The 18867-nt window shown below is 35.2% G+C and overlaps 1 protein-coding gene across 3 annotated transcripts in view; it reads right to left on the bottom strand.

Moving 5' to 3' along the window:
* Positions 1-18398, bottom strand: part of PPFIA1 (PTPRF interacting protein alpha 1) — a 54030-nt gene extending 35632 nt beyond the window's left edge. The window contains exons 1-2 of one of the 3 annotated variants that reach the window (XM_058161527.1): positions 17123-18398; positions 15486-15749 (exon numbers count right to left, since the gene is read on the bottom strand). In XM_058161527.1, the coding sequence (XP_058017510.1) occupies positions 15486-15749 (264 nt within the window). In that variant the 5' untranslated portion in view covers positions 17123-18398. Of the gene's footprint in view, positions 1-5388; positions 5505-15485; positions 15750-17122 lie in introns of those variants that run through there. The other 2 variants (XM_058161532.1, XM_058161538.1) reach the window with 2 other exon arrangements.
* Between the last annotated feature and the right edge of the window lie 469 nt (positions 18399-18867).

Here is an 18867-nt window from a genome sequence, read left to right as displayed (position 1 = left end):
AATTATTTGTTTAGCAGAGTGATGGCCTTCGGGAAAAAACTGTTCTTGTGTCTAGTTGTTCTGGTGTGCAGTGCTCTATAGCGTCGTTTTGAGGGTAGGAGTTGAAACAGTTTATGTCCAGGATGCGAGGGATCTGCAAATAATTTCACGGCCCTCTTCTTGATTCGTGCAGTATACAGGTCCTCAATGGAAGGCAAGTTGGTAGCAATTATTTTTTCTGCAGTTCTAATTATCCTCTGAAGTCTGTGTTTTTCTTGTTGGGTTGCAGAACCGAACCAGACAATTATAGAGGTGCAAATGACAGACTCAATAATTCCTCTGTAGGAATCTTATAAGAGATTCTCTCCAAAATATTACATGCTTTTAGCCTGCTACCATTTTGATATTAACCAAATCATGAGTACACTTTCACTGTGATTAAGTCCAGCTTTATGGCTTAAAATGGGTAAAACATTTAGAACAAAAACAGCTTTAGAGAAACAAGGTTCTTACCTAGTTTTCTACAAGATCTGAATAAAATTAATTTATCAATTGCTTTTGAAAGTAATCTATCTGGCTCAATAAATTCTAGTTTTGCATAAATAGGAGATAAAACTGCCATCACCTAAACAAGTAAGAACATTAATTAAACATAATTCATATGACTGTCATAATATCCATTAAGGTGTAACAGTATTGCATAACATACAATTTTTCTGCTACACAAAATGCAAATTCAATTTATCCAAACTGCCATAATCCTCATGATAATAAAAATAAAAATCTATTTCCATTCTTAAGCAAAGACGTCTATAAACTTCACATTTACTATGTAATTTTAGTCCCATGGTTGTTATTAGAGTACTGTAACATAGACATGCAAGTCCATTTGCATATTGTGTTCAGTTTAAATCGAGATGTTTATCTTTGAAGTACTGTAATTGCAGAAATTTTTCTGTTAAATGTAATTTCTATACATATAAAAATGAAGAGATCTGAAAATACAAGTATTTCCTAATAAAATGTATTTATGATGTAAGATGATATTCTTCTAAATATTTGCTTAGAATGTATAAAATGAATTTAGGCAAGTATATTAAAAATGTACATTACAAAGCTGATTATAGCAAAAACTGAACCTAGTATTTTTGGATTCTCATTGCTATAACTAATATTTATGAAATCTACATAAAACATAAAACATATGCCATTGATGCTTTTAACAAATAAATTAAAAATTACTGAGATTTCAGTAAATTCCTCTAAAAAGTAGGAATCTTTCAGGATAAAATATTTTTCCTTTATTAAATTTTTTTTTATTAAGAATTATATATGAACAAAATTAAATTCAATACAAACTACAAAATATAAAGAAAACTGCAAGAAAAAAAAGAAAAGGGAGGGAGTGGGAAAAAGAAAGGAAAAAAGGAAAGTAAAAGCTAACTTTTGCTTTCACCAGCAGGTAAAAATAATTTCAGTAGCTTATCATTATTTCTAAATAAAACTTAAATCTCCCTTCACCTCATAGCTCATTTCTTAGGTAAAGAAAACAAAATCCAAATCCTGCATCAATCAATATTTGTCAGCAGAAGTCCAATTAGAACAATCAGATCTTTTTAACTCTGGTCAAACAAGCCAATCTTAGAAACCTTCCCTGGGTTTTTTAAATTATTTTTTAACGCTTTCAAAAAAAAAGTATCAGAGATAGTTTGATGATCATCTGTTTCAAAGAGAAAATCTTTCAGAACTTTAACAGATTTCTTTTCTACCAATAAGTAAAATTTACCCTTTTGTCTGTCACTGCTAAATGTCCTTCCAAATCTTAGCACAGCTCTTTTGTAATCCAGGAGGGAAAATAATCCAAATCAATTTCCGGGTTGAATATCAGTTCACCTCCTTTGGGTCATCCATAAAGTTCATTTGTATTACATTTAAATTCCCCATCAAATTAATTTCATAAGACATTCATTATAGTTCGTTATTGATTTATAATTTATTAGAAGATACCTTGTAAATTTTATCAAACATTTGATCTATTCTATTCAAAACTTTGTCTGAAAGGTATTCAAAAGTTTGCATTAAGGATTTTGTGTTCCATTTTCTTTATCCTTTGGCTCTAGTGTCTCACTTCAAGGTCTCATTATAAAAAACAAAATCAAATCAAAGTATCTTCTTTTTCTCATTAGAAAAATATCTTCCAAATAATTCAAAACTATAATTCCAAATCCGAGCCTCCTTAATCTGCTATCAACTTTCCAAAATCCACATACCATTTTGTAGCACCATTTTGTACGTAGTCCAAACAATCATGTTTTTAAAACTATTTAATCAAATTTACTCCATCATCTTTTAAGGAGGTGGAAATTCACCAGATGAACATAGTAAAATCGTGCCAGTTTGAAGGATCTTTAATCTCTCCAATATTCAAAAAATTAAAAAAGAATCAAAGATTTGATTAAACTATAAGACATGGTTGAACTTAAAATAAAGGTTGCTTTGGAAACATAAGCTTGATGTAAACCTATCTCCAGACACTCCACATACAAGCTGACTGTAAAGGCAGTTTCTGCAATCTACTCATAAGGAGCAGCTATCTGGAGTCAGATGAATGATCTCAATGAATTCTCCTTTGTTACAGAGAATTACAACAGCTTGGATCCAGTATCCAGTCACAATTCCCCTTACAAAAGCTGTCTTGCCAGCCAGCAAAACACAGCAAGACATCAGTTCACTGTAAAGCTCAAACAAATTACCTGATCCAAATATTATCCCAATACAAAAGCTTGAAAACTATACTATTTTCTACATGAATGAGTTTAAATAAACTTCCCACCATCTTGTGACGCCATATTGGAGACAGTAATCTGTCTGAGAGTACTACTTAGATTTACACCAGATGTATCAGTCTACAACTTGCAGATGCTTTACATATTTTTCTTCAATTAAACTTCTGGCTTTACCCTTAGAGACAAAAATAAACACATCTCTTAAACTATTCTCAGAACATAGGACTACAGCTTGTAAGTGTCTATATATATCCATGTTTGAGGATTTAGAAAGGGGTAGCAAATAATGCTATTAATCAGAATATTAAATATAGCTTGGATAATTCCAAAAATACTATATGTTCGAACAATCTTTCTCACATTTTCCAGCCACACAGTTTATATTCTGTTTATGAATTTTTGTGTCACTTTTCAGCATGCATTCTTATACTATCATAGTATTATGCCCAAAATATTTTACAACAGTATTTTTAAAAACACTGGCACTGAAAGTATTCATCAATGTAATTCTTCTTGGATTGACTTTACTGTATTATTTTTTTACCAGTTCCTTTTATATTCTTTATTTTATGGACCATCTAGAGTCAGGTGAATTGAGAAAAATAAATCAAATAGTAAGCTGTCAGGTTAAATCCAACAATGATTTATACAGTAACAATTATTTCCATTTCAGTTATTTTCAAGGTAGTCAATCCCATCTCCCAATTCCAGAAAATCTAATATTGAAGTTTCTGACATATCTTAAGCACCATAGGATAGATATTTTTTTGCTGAACATTCTTACTTTCCTCTTAGTAAGTTGAAACCAAGTGAAACTAATGTAAGATTATTGTTCTACAACGCCTCCCCCTCAATGGCCAGAAATTGCCTCTTACATTATTATTACATTTCTTCAATATGGACAAGTTAGACTTCATTAGTTTGGTTATGATATAATGAATAAGTGCCCATGCATACACCCCCACCCCCACCCCGCACAGCACTGCTTGGTTTGTTTCATGACCTGAGTAAAGAAGGTGATAGTAAGGATCAAGAGGCTCACTCTTATCCTTCCACATATAAGATTAAATGTAATTTTTTCTTCCTTATGCCATTTAATTTTTCATGCCTAAGTATTATCCAGTGTGCAGTTGGAAAAAATATATAGAAAAAATGTTTCATGGATGTGTGAAAGGTCAGTTTTTTTACTATTTCCGTCAGTCCTTCCAAACACCTGAGAATTTTATTTTCATGAATTATGTCACATGTGAGAAGTCCCCACAATCAAAATTTAAAAACATTCTATTGCTAGGAAAATAAAATAGATTACAATTCCGTGTTCACGTCTTTTGAGGAATACAGAAACAGGTGATTAAAAACTCCTTTCTGTCCCTCCAGAAATTCAAGCTCTAATCCTTATTTAGGAAAGAAATACCCTAATCTACTTATACAATGTGTGGGAAAGCCAAGAGAGCCTGTTTTAATAGTTTAGAATACAAATATAATAAAGTTCATTATTATTTTAAAATGTTTTATGCAATGGTTAAAAATTCTGAACAAACAGATTGCTCTGGACAGCAGTTGATATTTTTATAATCTTGTAAATATTATACCTATTTATGATGATTTTGCTGTCATCACGTTTATATCTTTAAAATACTTGGCTATTTGACTAATAGGAGGGAAAATAAGCAGCTGATCAACAGAAGGATACATGTATCTTTTGAAAATCATGGGTAACTTTTAGAAATCCAACTACTGCCATTTTAAATTAAGGGAAAGCTTACCGCAAATAGTTCTTTTTTCCCTTTTTAAACCAAGAACTGGAGACTCAAACTTGCTATGGTTCTATTTAACTTCATAATGAACTTATTGCCTTTACGGATTTTGTTCCCGTATGCAATAATGTCTAAAAGAAGTATATGGCAATAGTTTATATTTTCAGCAACTACAATTACTCAACTTTTTTTTCGAATGCATCCCTCCTATGCTAATTTACCTAAAAGAAAATTTAGCAGAATTTTATATGAAAGTTATTGTGTATTTAAAGTTGGCAATAGTAGTTTAATATTCTGTTATCCTTTTTTAAGGCATTTATCTGTAGCATTTGAGGAGGAAGAGGAAAAGCATTTCTCTAAATCACCTCTTTTTAAATGCATAATGCAAAGGAGAAAATAATGTTTCAAAATAATTGAATCCAGTAATTCTAATTTAACAAGTTTGTAAGATGAGAAAAAGAATTTTTTTCAATAAATCTTAAAAGCATTAATTGCTTTTTATATCACTTTTAGATATTGTATTCTTATAAAATTAAAATTCTCATTTTTGCTAACACCTCACATTAAAAGATAAATGATATTGAAAATTAATGAAAATATTGCTGAACAATGACAACTATCAGAATCTTAGAGTAAGAACTAAATTCTTATTTTGACAAATGGTATGCATACTAATGAACATTATCATATTGTTACTTTGGAACAAATAAAAGTCTGCAAGAGTTATTTCTTGAATAAAAAAGAACAGAATGCTATTTCAAATCTATTTCTAATTTGGCTTTTTAGCAGTAGCAGAATCAAGAAACATATTTCACAACAAAATCAAAAGGTTATAGAGTAAAGCAAATAAGCTCTTTTCTGCTTACTTGGGTCATCATATTGGAATGCAAGCAGACAGAACTGTTAGACTTGACTTAAGAGGCTTTAAGAATTTACTGAAGTGTAGAGGATATAAAATGTGTTGAGAAGAGCTTTCTATTGCCTATATCAGCAGAATACAGGAAATAAAGAAAAATAAACATTTAAGTGTTTTATGCCATCAATACAAAATGAACATTAATTTTAAACATTAATATTTAAAATGATTTAATTTTTGTCTCTTTATCAACTAAAATTCACAGCAAAATCCAGAATATTAAATCCAACAGCCTGGAAAACAAATCAGTTGCTAAAAATGTTTATACTATATTTTTAATTTTGCCTGTTTCTACTACACTCTATGTTATACAACATAACATATTGTAAAGCAAAACAACCAATTGGACAAAACTGCTGCCTATTTTAGGTTAATAGGAAGGAATTTTGAGAATACAATTTTATTATTTTAATGTTCTTCCTTGCAGAATGCATTCCACTTTTCAAAAAACTATAATTCACCATGCAATTTCAACTATAACTTTTCATAACTTAGTATTTGCATACACTTCTCATCGTGTAATTTCCCTCCACAAAGATCAATTAAATGATGCAATGTAAAGGCCACAATTTCAAATACTACAAATCCAAATGCTAGTTTATGATTTCTAAAATGTTTAATATTAAAAGTTTAAGAGATATATCTACCAGTAGAAAAATTGCATCTCCTGAACTGTGCTCTACATATCTGGAAGAATCCTCCAGAGCAATATATAGTGGTTAAAAAAGCCTGATTTGTGGCGATTACAATAAGACAATATTCTTGGCAACAGTATAGAACCGTGACGGTGAACCTCCAGGCCATGGCGATGCACATCCGCGGTCTGGAGCGCCTGACCAGCTCGGCCGACCCAGGAGACCACCAGCAACAGCACTGCTTGTTCTCGGTGGCGGGCGAGGAGGGGGTGGCGGTTCTCCTGTAGAATCCCAGCCACAAGCGGCAGGATGAGAACCACTGCGCAGCCCCAGGAAAGTAGCAGGGGCATCGCTGCTTGTTCTCGGATGGGCTGGGGGGGGGGTGTTCTCCAGAATCCCAGCCACAAGCTGCAGGGTGAGAACCAGCATTCCCCCTACTTTCCTGGGGTTGCGCAGCAGTTCTCACCCTGCTGCTTGTGGGTGGGATTCTGGAGGAGAATAGCCGCCACCCCCTCACCAGCCACCATGAAAAAAGGAGTGTTCCCCAGCTACTTTCCTGGGGCTGCACAGCAGTTCTCACCCTGCTGCTTGTGGCTGGGATTCTGGAAGAGAATCGCCGCCACCCCTGGGAAAAAAGCACTGTTCCCCCTGCTACTTTCCTGGGGCTGTGCAACGGTTCTCACCCTGCCGCTTGTGGCTAAGATTCTGGAAGAGAATCACTGCCACCCCCTCACCAGCCACCAGGAAAAAAGCAGCGCTGTCAAAATAACGTCAGTCTGGCACCAGGGTAAGAGACACACCGGCTGGGAAGGAGGTGTGCTCCCTTGGCAGAAGGGGCAGGGGGGCTGCGCTGGCTTGTTTTTGGTGGCAGGCTGGGGGAGGCACTTCATTGACATTCTTCCGGGTACCAGTGGCGCTCCTCACAGCCCATTTTTGGTCCCAGAAGGTTTCAGGAAGGCTTGCCAGGCCCCAAATGGGCGGCATGGGGTGCAGAAAGCAATGCATGGGGAGGTTGTGTACACATGCATGGTGGGAGCAGGGGTCATGTGCACATGCGTGGGGGAGTGGTGGGGGACACATGCACATGTGGGGGCATTGCATTATAGGTGTGGGCCCATGTGGGGGCATTGCATTATAGGTGTGGGCACACATGCGCACAACACACACACACCCCCGCTGCCCCCACTTTTGGTACGCGATGGGAAAAAAGTTTTCCATCACTGGTATAGAAGTAGCTTACCATTGCTTCATTCCTGGATATTTTCAAATGTCTTAGTCTAAGACTGCTTAGTCTGCTATCCTTTGCTGGTCCTCTAGTCAAGGACCAAATAAATTCAGGCCAGCTTAATTTCTATAGGCAGGCAAGATCAGTAGGTGATGCCTGAAGTATGCACAATTAAAATGAAGGAGTGAGAACCAAATAAATCCTGCTGCATATGTAAAAGGATTCAAATTTTATATAAGAATAAGTAGCATAATATCTTCAAATGATTTGAATTTCAATTTCTATCAGCCCTAGCTAGTATGCAAATGAAGTGTATAAATTATAGGTAGTCCTCATTTAGCAACCACACCTGAAACCAGCAGCTGTATCATTAACTGAATTGGCCACTAAATGGGAAAACACTTATGACCACAACTATGTTTTCCCTTTCTCCATACTTTGGAAAACTAACCGAGGGACTGGGATAGCAGGCATGAAAGTAACAAAACAATTAATTTCATACCTTCCAGTTTTGTTTGCCTCCTAATGACTCCCCCACCCTTTGGAATGCATCCTCCCTTGTTATAATTAGCAAGAAAGGAAATAATGTTGTATTTACATTGGAGAGGAAGGAATAAGTCAGCACACAATGGGGAATACACATCGAAAGAAATGTTGTGGTGCTGGCTGTTACAAGCTTGGTCTACTCCACATTGTGTATCCACTTATTCTCTTGTAATCCCTTCCTATCCAATGTTCTGCAAAGGGGGGGGGGGGGAGATCAGGCAAAGAATATGTGTACTGATTGTAATGGCAATTGTGTGACTGAGGAATGCTGTGAAGGTTGTAAATGAGGGCATTGGTCATTAAGTTATTTTTCAGCCCCGTCATAACTCAACGGTTGCTGAATGAGACGGTTGCTAAGCAAAGACAACCTGTATGATGTAAAACATATGAATGACATCACAATTAAACTATTATGAACCCAAAGCACAGTAGAATACATTAAACTATGTATTAGAAATATAATGAAAAAATGTCTGATTCTACAACTGCAACATTCCATTAGGCAAAATAGGATTTTATTTCTATGAAACTATATTCCAGATTTCATCATGTAAATATTAAATTTTCTTACATTTGAAGCAGAAATTATTTTTACCACATGCTGAGAATGAACTGCATGTAGTCGAAGAATCACACCACACAAAATCTATTTAAGACTGCATATTTCTACACTGATTTTTAAAAAACCAATCGATCTATATGAAGGTTAGAATATGACACATTTTTTAAAGATTTGTACTGAATTCAAAACGTTAACAAATTGGAGTTTTAAGTGTTACAATTATTATAAATTTCCTGCCTATTTTACTGAATTTTAAATATTTAATTCATAATTCTAAAAAACACATAAAACCTCTAATTTAAGAATTTCAGGACGGCATCAAAGTATCTTCATAAGTTTCATTTCCACCTATCAATTAAAATAACTTGATATACGAGTATTCTACTTGTATATCAACCTATCAATTATACAAGTTTCTGAGGAAATTATCTCTTTCATATTTGAATAAGCATTCTACCACAATCTTGACTGGAGGAGTCTTTAGTATTCAGACTACTAAATTATCTGCTTAATTTTTCATTTCTCTTTTTATAATTAGGTAAAATGAAAAATACAAATAAAATATAAAATTTGTAAATACATTGTATAATGATATGAATTGAAGATAAATTGAATTTTCTAAAATATGACTCTTGGTGTATTTTTTTTCTTTTTCTTTTTTTGCAAACAATAAAATAAAGACAAACAGTAAGAAACTATAAAAATGAGACAACTCCCAGCAACCAGATTGAGATAAATCAGCATAAAATGCTTAGGGAAACTGACAGATTTTGACATGGTGCCAAAAAGCATCAGAAATCTCTACTCTTTGAGAAGGGTGTTCTACAATCAGGGCACAATAATAATTAACTTGTTTTATACACCATTAATCTTTAGTAAAAGGCACCAAACCAACCAAACCACAAGAACAACATTTCAATGATGAAGATGCTGAAAGCATTCCATAGCAAGGGCACTCAAGCTAAGAATGCCACAGCTAAGTAACTGCCTCCAAAACATCACTCTTCAGCTGCATCACAAATTAGACATATTCCAAAGATCTTAAAGGCTGAGCAAAGTAATAAATGAAAACTATCTAATCAATCTCCCATAATAACCAATGTTATATAGCCATACCTGATAAAACTGGTTCCAGCAAAAGTAACAACTTGCATTAGCTGGTGTTCTTGAATAATCATTAGTGCAGCCCTATGTATAGTAAATTACAGTAGCACAGGATCAGGTGATAGGTATATACCTATAGACTATAGGTATGCAAATGTTCTCCTGGCCAGCACTACCGTAGTCCTGGATTCATTGGACTCTAAATAGAGGTTCCCAACCCATGGGCCCTAGCCCACTAATGGGCTGTGGCCTATTTGGAACCAGGCCATGTGAGCAGCAAGCCAGTGTGCATGCACGCGCAGCTTGACTTGAGCGAGTGGCAGGCCAGTGCACATGCAACTCAACCTGCAAGTTGAGTTGCACTCACATGCACATGCGCACTGACCCCCTGCTTATGCAACTTGTGTTGCATATGCGCATGCATACACCAGCCCACAGCTCATGCGGCCCACTTCCCTCCCCTCCCGCCAGGCTGTCAAGTTGCAAAGGTTGAGGACCTCTGCTCTAAATCATCACTTATTCTGTCTTGCTTGGTTTAAGAGTGCAAAAATGAAAGGACAACCTGTGCAAATTATGGAGAAAAATGGAATATAACTCAGGTTTGCCTAAGCCTTATTGGCAACTGAAGAAATTGAAGCTTCTCAAAAGCTTCAAGATCAGTTGCATGTGTAGCACATTGTATTAGGTCTAGACACAAAGCTTCTACAACAGGAATCAATATACAATACTTTCCACAGAAAGATCCCAAGAAGAAGAGATTCTGTGGTGTAGGAAAAATGGCACTTGCAGAAGCATTCTGTCAAATACTTGTCTCCTAAAGCATAACAGGATTTTAAAGGTAGACACTAAATAGTGCCCAGAGGCAAATGAGCAGATAGAACAGTTTGTTCAGAAATCATATAATAATTGATAGTATGCTTCTCCTTGGCTGTTTAAATTACAATTATTGTTATAGCATTCTGAGTTAGTGAAAGATTACAGGTTGTTTTCAAGGGAAGCCTCACATATAACACATTACAGTAATCAAATGAAGAAATTAACAGGACAGAAAATACTGTGACCAAGCTGTCTCCAGTTGTACGCTGACAAACGAGCAAGCACTCCTATCCATTTAGATCATAAGACTCAATAGCACCATTGAGTAAAATAGCTTCTCCGATCAGACTTAAAACATGTCTATTGGTATTTTGGCAACTGTTGTAAAATGTCATGTAAGTAGCAGAAATTAAATTGCAATATGATTTCTAAAGTTTGTTTTGTTTTGCATTTTCTATTAGATGACGGTCACAAAGGAATAGACATACAGTCTAATAAAGCAAGCCAAATAGATATCATGAATATTCAATAAATTACTAGATTAAGTTTCTGCTCTGTTTAAGATTGCAACAGTATCGCCCATGCCATTTCCAAGACCATCTTTCCCAGTAAAGATACTCATTGTATCTTTTTTAACTCCAATATAAACTGTGAATTTCGTTCATTAAATTCTGATCTCAACTGGGTTTGTAGTAGGTTTGAAAAAAATATTGTTTGGTGGCTACATGCCACAGATTAAATCAAAATTTAGCAAGCCATATTATGGCTTAACTTTTTAAACTACCATGAAAGCCTTACAAATCTTTTTTATGGCCAAATCTCATATAATTCAATTTATTTGGATATGGATTAAACCATGAACTCAGTAATTAAAGCAAATGTACCACAGTATCTTACTTGAAGCAGACTTATACCATAAGAAATTACAGGCAAAAGAAATATGTAAAAATATGTAATTTTCTTCTGAAAAACAGGTGATTTTTAAGGGGTCTTATGCATCATGGCAGCCATTCTGAAAGAATCTATTGCCTTCTTTCAAATATGTGTCTAAGCACAAAAAGTTACCTATACCTTTAAAAAGCATCAGACGATCAACCCTGCGGTCTCTATTTATTTTCTTAAAGTTAATATTTAATTTCATAATATAATTGGATTTAGTTACCAATATATTTCTCTATTATGCTTTTAGGCATTCAAAAGCTTTAGCTACCTTTTAAGCAAATGCTGCAAATTTAATCTAGATTATCAAATATTGTCCCTTAAACAGTTTCTGACTACATTGACTCAGTCCACTCCGCCCTTTGCTTTGGTGTAGCTATGTATCAACCTTGCCTTCAATATTCTTTTGACATAGCAAGATTAAATGCATTCTTTCTTCAAAGTCTTCCAACTCAAAAATAAAATGACTCAAGTCTATATTCATCTCTTAATTTCAATTTTCACAAGACAGTTTTTAACTGGATGTGTTTCAAACGCAAAGTAAATACAATACATTGTCAAACCAAGATGGTTAATTAAGTCTGCATTCAAAATAAGCTATTATTAAAAGTGTTTCTCTAAAAGTATGTGGCTCAGCGCCTTAAATTCTTAAAAATATAAATATTATTAGCCAAATATATGAATTTACTTCAAAAACAGATTTTCAAAATAAAGTTATATCTATCTTATTAGGCAAAAGCTATACGTTTCAAGCCCTTCATTTCTATGCCTGTGACAGTATTTTATTAATTTAAAAATTAATTTTATTAATTTTTAACTACACCTCCCCTAAATCCATCCTTTAAGATATTACTTGTTTTTCTCAGTGGTAATTTCATTATGAAGTATGTATTTTCTTACAAAACAAAATCTAGAAAGAATGAAGGGTAAATAAATTCCTTCATTTTCCTAGCAGTTGGCATTAAAACAAAACAAAGGAATATAAACATGCTCTTTCAAAGGGGGTGGGTGGAACCCTTAAGTACAAGATATCCTAAATCTATTTATCTAAATTCTGAACTTCATTTAATACTAATCTCAGAAGAAATACTTTTGTCTGCAAATTTCTTCCAAAACCACCAAGGAACACAAAGGTTATGTTTAGATCTTAGGGTTTTTTAAACAGACAATACTAACCAGAGTCAAAAAACAAAACCCAGACATCAATTTTCAATTAATTTTTTTTTTAAAAAAAATCTTGGGGTGACTTCTGGTGAGCATTCATAGTAAACTAGAAATCCTTGAAGGAGCTGGGACAAAATTGCAACATATATCAGTGGCTAGACAGCAAAAGTCTCTCCAGGAAAAGCAGAGATCACAACCACTTTTTCTCCAGACAGCTGTTTCTCATGAACAGACTGCAGAAACTGAGGTTTTTGTGGGCAACTTGTAAGTTGAGGGGCTGGGAGCAGAGGATTTCAAGCAGCTCACAGCCATAATGCAGCCTATATGGATCTAAGGTTTGCCAAGCCTCATTACTTAATCACTTTTGGAAATTGCTTTAACTGCTTTCAAGTATTAGGAATCTTTGCAGTGACAAGTTTTAGAGCACTGGGTGAGTTTCCTTCAATTTTTAGCAAACGTTTTAAATGCAAAGATCTTTTTTTTTCCTTTTGGAATAAACAGCAAATGGATGATTAGAATGTAGATTTTGGAAAGTTACAAAAGGATTAAGGTCCAGATAGGATTCAAAATAAGATTTTGAAAATAATTATAAAAATTCTTCCTGTGAGAAAATGGTGTTGCTTTGAAGTCTTTAAAAAGAAGAGAGGAAAGGCTTTTGAAAGTTGACTACCAGAGAGAACTAGAAGAAACTAAAGATTACTATTAAAGTAAAAAAAACACTTAAATTTCATTAATGCAATAGAATGGAGCAAAATACATTAAGTGGATACATTTAAAGATATTTGTGAAGAATGAACCCAGAATTTAATTTTAATACCATCTGTCATTATAGACAGACTATGTTTAAAAGATGTTTTGGTTGAAGAACAAGTTTTACCAGACAAGACATTCCTGATTTGAAAATGAATTTAAAAATGAGAGGCTAGGAGAATGATATGGAAAAAGATGTTACACCGGATATACAAATATAACCGGTTGATGCCTTAAATAATTAAAAGAGGTATACAAAAAACAAATCAAAAGACTGATCTGGATAATTGTCTTAAATTGGGTATACAAAGGTGACTTGCTAAAGTCTTAAAGGACTTTGTGAGAAGGGACAAAGAAAAAATGAAAAAAAATCAAGTTCTAGGACCGTCTTAGAATAGATTAAAAATCAACATTGTGAAAAGAAAGGAATATAATTTTTTTCTTAAATTTAAATGTCACCCATCTCACTGTTGAAGCAACTCTGGGCAGCTTATAGAATGATAAAAAGATAATTTAAAAACATTTAAATTAACAAGTTGGTTTATTTCTTCAAGGTTAAAACCAATTCACAGTTATCTATGGACCCTTAATGGACTTAACTATAACTAAACAATTAAGCTTTAAAGATTTATTTATAGATAAGAGATAAAATATGGGGGGGATCAGCTATTGTATTTTAAGAGAAGGTGATGAAATATAAACAATTATAAAAAATTGTTTATACTTATTATGAAGGGAGAAATCATTTGTTTATGTATTTCTTTTACTATATTCTTTTCTTCCTACTTTTCTGCAATTTCTATTTTTTTTTTAGTTTGTATTAGTTCTTGTTGTAATGTTTAATACAATTACAAAAAAAAAACCATTAAAAAAACCTGGAATCTTTACAACATGTCACATAAGGGATTTCCAATCATTCATATTTTATCTAATATAGTGAAACAGAGGAAAAAAAATAAGTTACAATTTATTTAATGATTTCCAGTAATTATCAATAGGAAGCACAGAGATTTGGACTTTATAAATAATATTCAAATATTATGTATGTATACATATACATATATACCTACAAACATGTACCATTTACACAGAAATAAAGTTCTTGTGCAGATGAGCGCACACAAATATGCTCATCTGCACAATTTTATAATTTATTTGTTCAATTCCTATGGTCACCTATCTTAGTCAATGATTCTGGGTAGCTTACAATATAATACTTCACATATATGTTATACAGTGGAATCAAGCTACAGCTATTACAAATCTATATAAAGGATCTTATTGATATAATCCTTGATTTTCCTATCTTTTAATATGTGAAGATCCTCTTCCACAATATATTTATGACCACAACCAAAATATTGGGGAAGTGTTATATTGCTGGAAAATTATGGTTATATTGTGCTGCTATTATTACCATGGAAAAAACATGAAATTTTCACTCAGTTGTAAAGTTTTATGGGTGCCATTGGACAAATCATTCTTTAAAAAAGTTCAGACTTTTCCTTAGAAAATACTGTATGCAGTACTGTTCAGAGTTTTTAATCAGCCAGACTAGTAAAATAATATATTGAAGCTGTTTATATGAAATTTCAGGGAGAAAAACTAAGACTATAGTGGCTAAGTCACAATATGCTGCATATTTTTATTTTTTAGATCCACAATTGTAAGTTAAAGTTGAAGCATGTCTTTCCTTATAAAGGAACATATCATGATGACAAAACACTACTGCAGTCAGAAGAACAGCAGGATGCTACACCTGCTAATCATATAAATACTTTTTATTTTTCTTCTAGCCAGAATTGTCATTCTACTCTAGTTTTTAAAAAGCTACAGTTCTTGTCAAACATTGGTTTAATGTTAGGTTCTCTGTAAGAAAACCCACCATTATAAACATGATCATTAGATATCTTTATTACATCTTCCTGCATGGCAAGTAATTTTTTCTCTTCACTACAGTACTGTCCAACAAATGTTTCACTTTAATAACTCTTATGATTTAGTTGCCCACAACTTCAGAATAAAAAAATCTAGAATTTTTAAATTGTATGGGTAATGAATGACAATAAAGCAACCTTTCAAACTCTGTCACTCATATTAAATATTTTGCTTCATCATTCCTAGAAATCCCATTAAAAAAAGAACTAATCTCTCTAGAACACTTATTTTTCTAAGTTAATTGTTGAAGAACACAATATCCTGGTGGTTTATTATTTCCTGCCAATAATTGTTAGGGAAAAGAATTTAAACTTAAAATATTGATTTTAACATTTTTAAATTTAAAAAGTTTTCATTTAAATAAATACCTGAGGAAGTGCAGTATTAAGCTGTCGTTGTAGAGAATCCCTCTCATGACCAACTTCATGTAGTTTACCCTGGGTCAATGCAAGTGTCTCTTGAGTTTCTCGCAATGTGTCCAAGAGGCGATCACGCTCTTCCAGCATGGATACCATTAATTGCTCAAAATGGGAATCAGCATCTGACTGAAGGGGAGAACCTGAACCACGGTTTCCACTTCCCCCTGAGGGAATCTCTGCCTCACTGATGGTCGGCATCACTTCACACATCATCTTGAAATTAATGTTAAGATTAATTATGAAACCATAAAAATACCAATTCAAATTAATTAGCAAAACTAAGACGCTACAATGTTATCTAGCTACAAGCATCCAATTATATTTATCTGAATTAGAATAGAATAGAATTTTTTATTGGCCAAGTGTGATTGGACACACAAGGAATTTGTCTTGGTGCATATGCTCTCAATGTACATAAAAGATACCTTCATCAAGGTTCAACATTTACAACACTTAATGATAGTCATAGGGTACATTTGTCACAATTTTATTACAAATTTACAATATCAGACATCTGTGTGCAAAATATAACTTGATAAAACTTTCCTATAGTTGTCAATGCTAAAGTTCACTTGACATGGATAATTGTTTAAAATTCTAACTTGCCTTAGTAGGTGCTAAAGAAAAGTATAGGGGGGTAGACCTTTATTTGATTCCAGCATGTTTATGGGTAAGTACAGACATTCTAATTTGCATTAATAATTGCTAGTACAGAAAATGCATCAGTAGCATTATTGCAGATAGATTAATTTGAAAAAAATGCGTTCAGCAAAAGGCATAACAAAAATAAAGCAAACTTGCTTGTTCATGTGATTATTAATCAACCCATCAGTCCATTGGAACAAAATGGGGTATCTTAAAAGACTCTTATAATTGCTTTAATTAATTTTAAAACTTTTACTACCTACTTCCATTTCTCTGAGCTTGGGGGGGAGGGAGATTGTCACACAATTTCTTTTAAAGAAGTATATCAATACAGAAACAGTATAGGTACCTTTTTGCAACTGGATGCTATTAATTAATAAGTAACTTTTTAGGAAATACTGTATTTAAAAAGTTCAAAAGACAAAATAAGTATTATCACAAATAAATCATTAAGTCCTGAACTAACATGGCTTTGAACCTGAATCCTTCCATCCCAAACGAATGTTGGATGTTATCAATAAGTTATGATAAGCTTTTCTGTGATTCTATAACTTTCAGAGCTTGAATTAAAATGTATGGGAATTTAAACAATTTGGTACAGAATTAGAAAAAGCCTTAATAAGTTTCCTGAAGTGAGTTATTAAAAAAGGGAAACAGCTCCTCTTTATTAAAGGCCACCAAATTTGTTTCAAAGTTTTTTATCCTTTACAGTTTGTAATTATTGAGCTAAACGTAAACAATTTTCTCCATTCGAATTTGAGTTGATATTTTAAAAGCTATATAATAAAACGGGAATGAGTTTAATCATTTAAAACTAAACAATGTAACCAACACTGACATAGCATATTCGGAATGGACTCCTTTATTATTTTATTCTAGTAATCCGTCACACCTCATAATTATGATGTGTTTAATACGCAAGCTTCAATCGATTCACTTACCTTGTTTGATAAAAGAGATTTATCAAGAGAGATCAATTTTTCCCAACGATATCAGCTTTTTTCAGCAAGTTTGCATAACAATTTCCAAAAGCATTTGAAATGGTAGAGCAGCCATCCACCCTGACTACAATGTTCATTCATTAAATAATCCCCACCTTGGGTAGTCACACAAGGCAATAAGTAATCTTCCTAACAAAAGATAAGCCAACAGGAGGATCAATTAATCTAGTTTTCCCCACAGTAAGCAAAAGGTTAAAACAACGTATGTTATACTCAGCTCCCTTAATCGAAGCCTGGTCCACAAGTCTTTATTTTTTTCCCCAAAGGCGAGAAGTTATGTGGGGAAGGGGGGAAAAAAATGCTTTCCGAATGCTTTCTCAACGTCTTTGGGCCGGCAAATTGTGCATGATGTAGAAATCTTACTTTAGGTCACAAAGGCATGTACTTCAACAACAACAACAACAACAACAACAACAACGAAAAGAAGTAGCTGAAGCTGTTACAGTTCTCACGGAGGCACTAGAAGACACTCCTCTCTTCCGCCTCTTAAGTTTCCGTGTCTTCTCCCGTGCATTTATAATTCCTCTTTTTTTGGGGGTGGGGTGAGGGGACGTTGCTGCGAAAGGAAAGCTTCAAAAGCAGAGCCAAGATCCGAAGACCGTCCTTGGGATGAGGGTGCCAACCATTATCCTTCCGTTCTTCCACGGGGAGGCAGGAGGAGCTCTCCGCGCCGCCACCTTCACGAGGCAGGAAGAGTTAAAACTAGCACCAGAAAGCCGAGAAAAAGTTGCGAGGACCGGGGTGAAGCACCCCGAGCGAACCTCTTCGGAGTTTCGGCCCCCAGCGCACAACACACGCACCTCCACCGGGAAGCCGCGCCAAGACTTTCCTGGGTCGGAGGGCTGCTTATTCAGAGGCCTCAGGGGACCCACCGCGCCAGAGAGGACTTTTGCGCTCCGTTTCTCGCTCTCAACTTCGGCCTTCTCTGCCCAGGTACCTCCGCCTCCTGCCTCCACATCCCCATCCGAGGTAGCTAAATTCGGAGATGTTCCCGAAAGGCTCTTCCGAGTCCCCAACGACGGACGGCGGCAGCGGAGGCGGCGGCGACGGTGTACTGGGCCCGGGAAAGCGCTGCAGGGAAGGCTTGAGAAGCTCCAGGAGGCGATGTAGGGGGAGGGGGGTTTGCCTGTTTCCAGCCGGGCCCTCGGCCGCCGCTCGAGAGTTTGGCCGCCGCCTCCCGTGGTTCCCGACAGCCTTTGCGGCTTCAATATACAACGGCGTGGACCACAATGCAGCGCGGCGGGGCCTTCGTCTCGCCCTGGAAGGCGGAGGGGAGGTTACTCCGTTCCCTCAGCGAAGCCAGACTAGATTTTTTTTTTTTTTTGGGTGGGGTGGGGTGGGGTGAGTTGGTTTTAGGGCACCGGCGGTAGGTTCGTGTCTCCTCCTGAGAGCTGAAAGACGAAGCTAGTCGCGGTCTCTCTCTCTCTCTCTCTCTTTGAGGGACAAGAGAAAAGCATAGCCCCCTGTGTGGGCATAGCTGAGAAGTAGGTCCGTCAAACACGGAGGTCCTTCTCCTAAATAAACAACACGTGTGCAGTACTAATTGAAAGGCCACGTTTTCCCCCCCCTTCCTCCTCCTCCTTTCCCCCCCCTTCGGTCTTCAACGGTCCCAAGGGAGTCCTTACCGAGACCTGCCCCTGGAGGCTTGACTCTTGGCTTCTTGCCAATTTTTCCCCCCCACCATC

This window comes from Ahaetulla prasina, chromosome 1, assembly GCF_028640845.1.
Source record: "Ahaetulla prasina isolate Xishuangbanna chromosome 1, ASM2864084v1, whole genome shotgun sequence".
NCBI lineage: Eukaryota > Metazoa > Chordata > Lepidosauria > Squamata > Colubridae > Ahaetulla > Ahaetulla prasina.
Note: the sequence above shows the minus strand (reverse complement) of the source record. Positions and strands in the feature narration are given on the sequence as shown.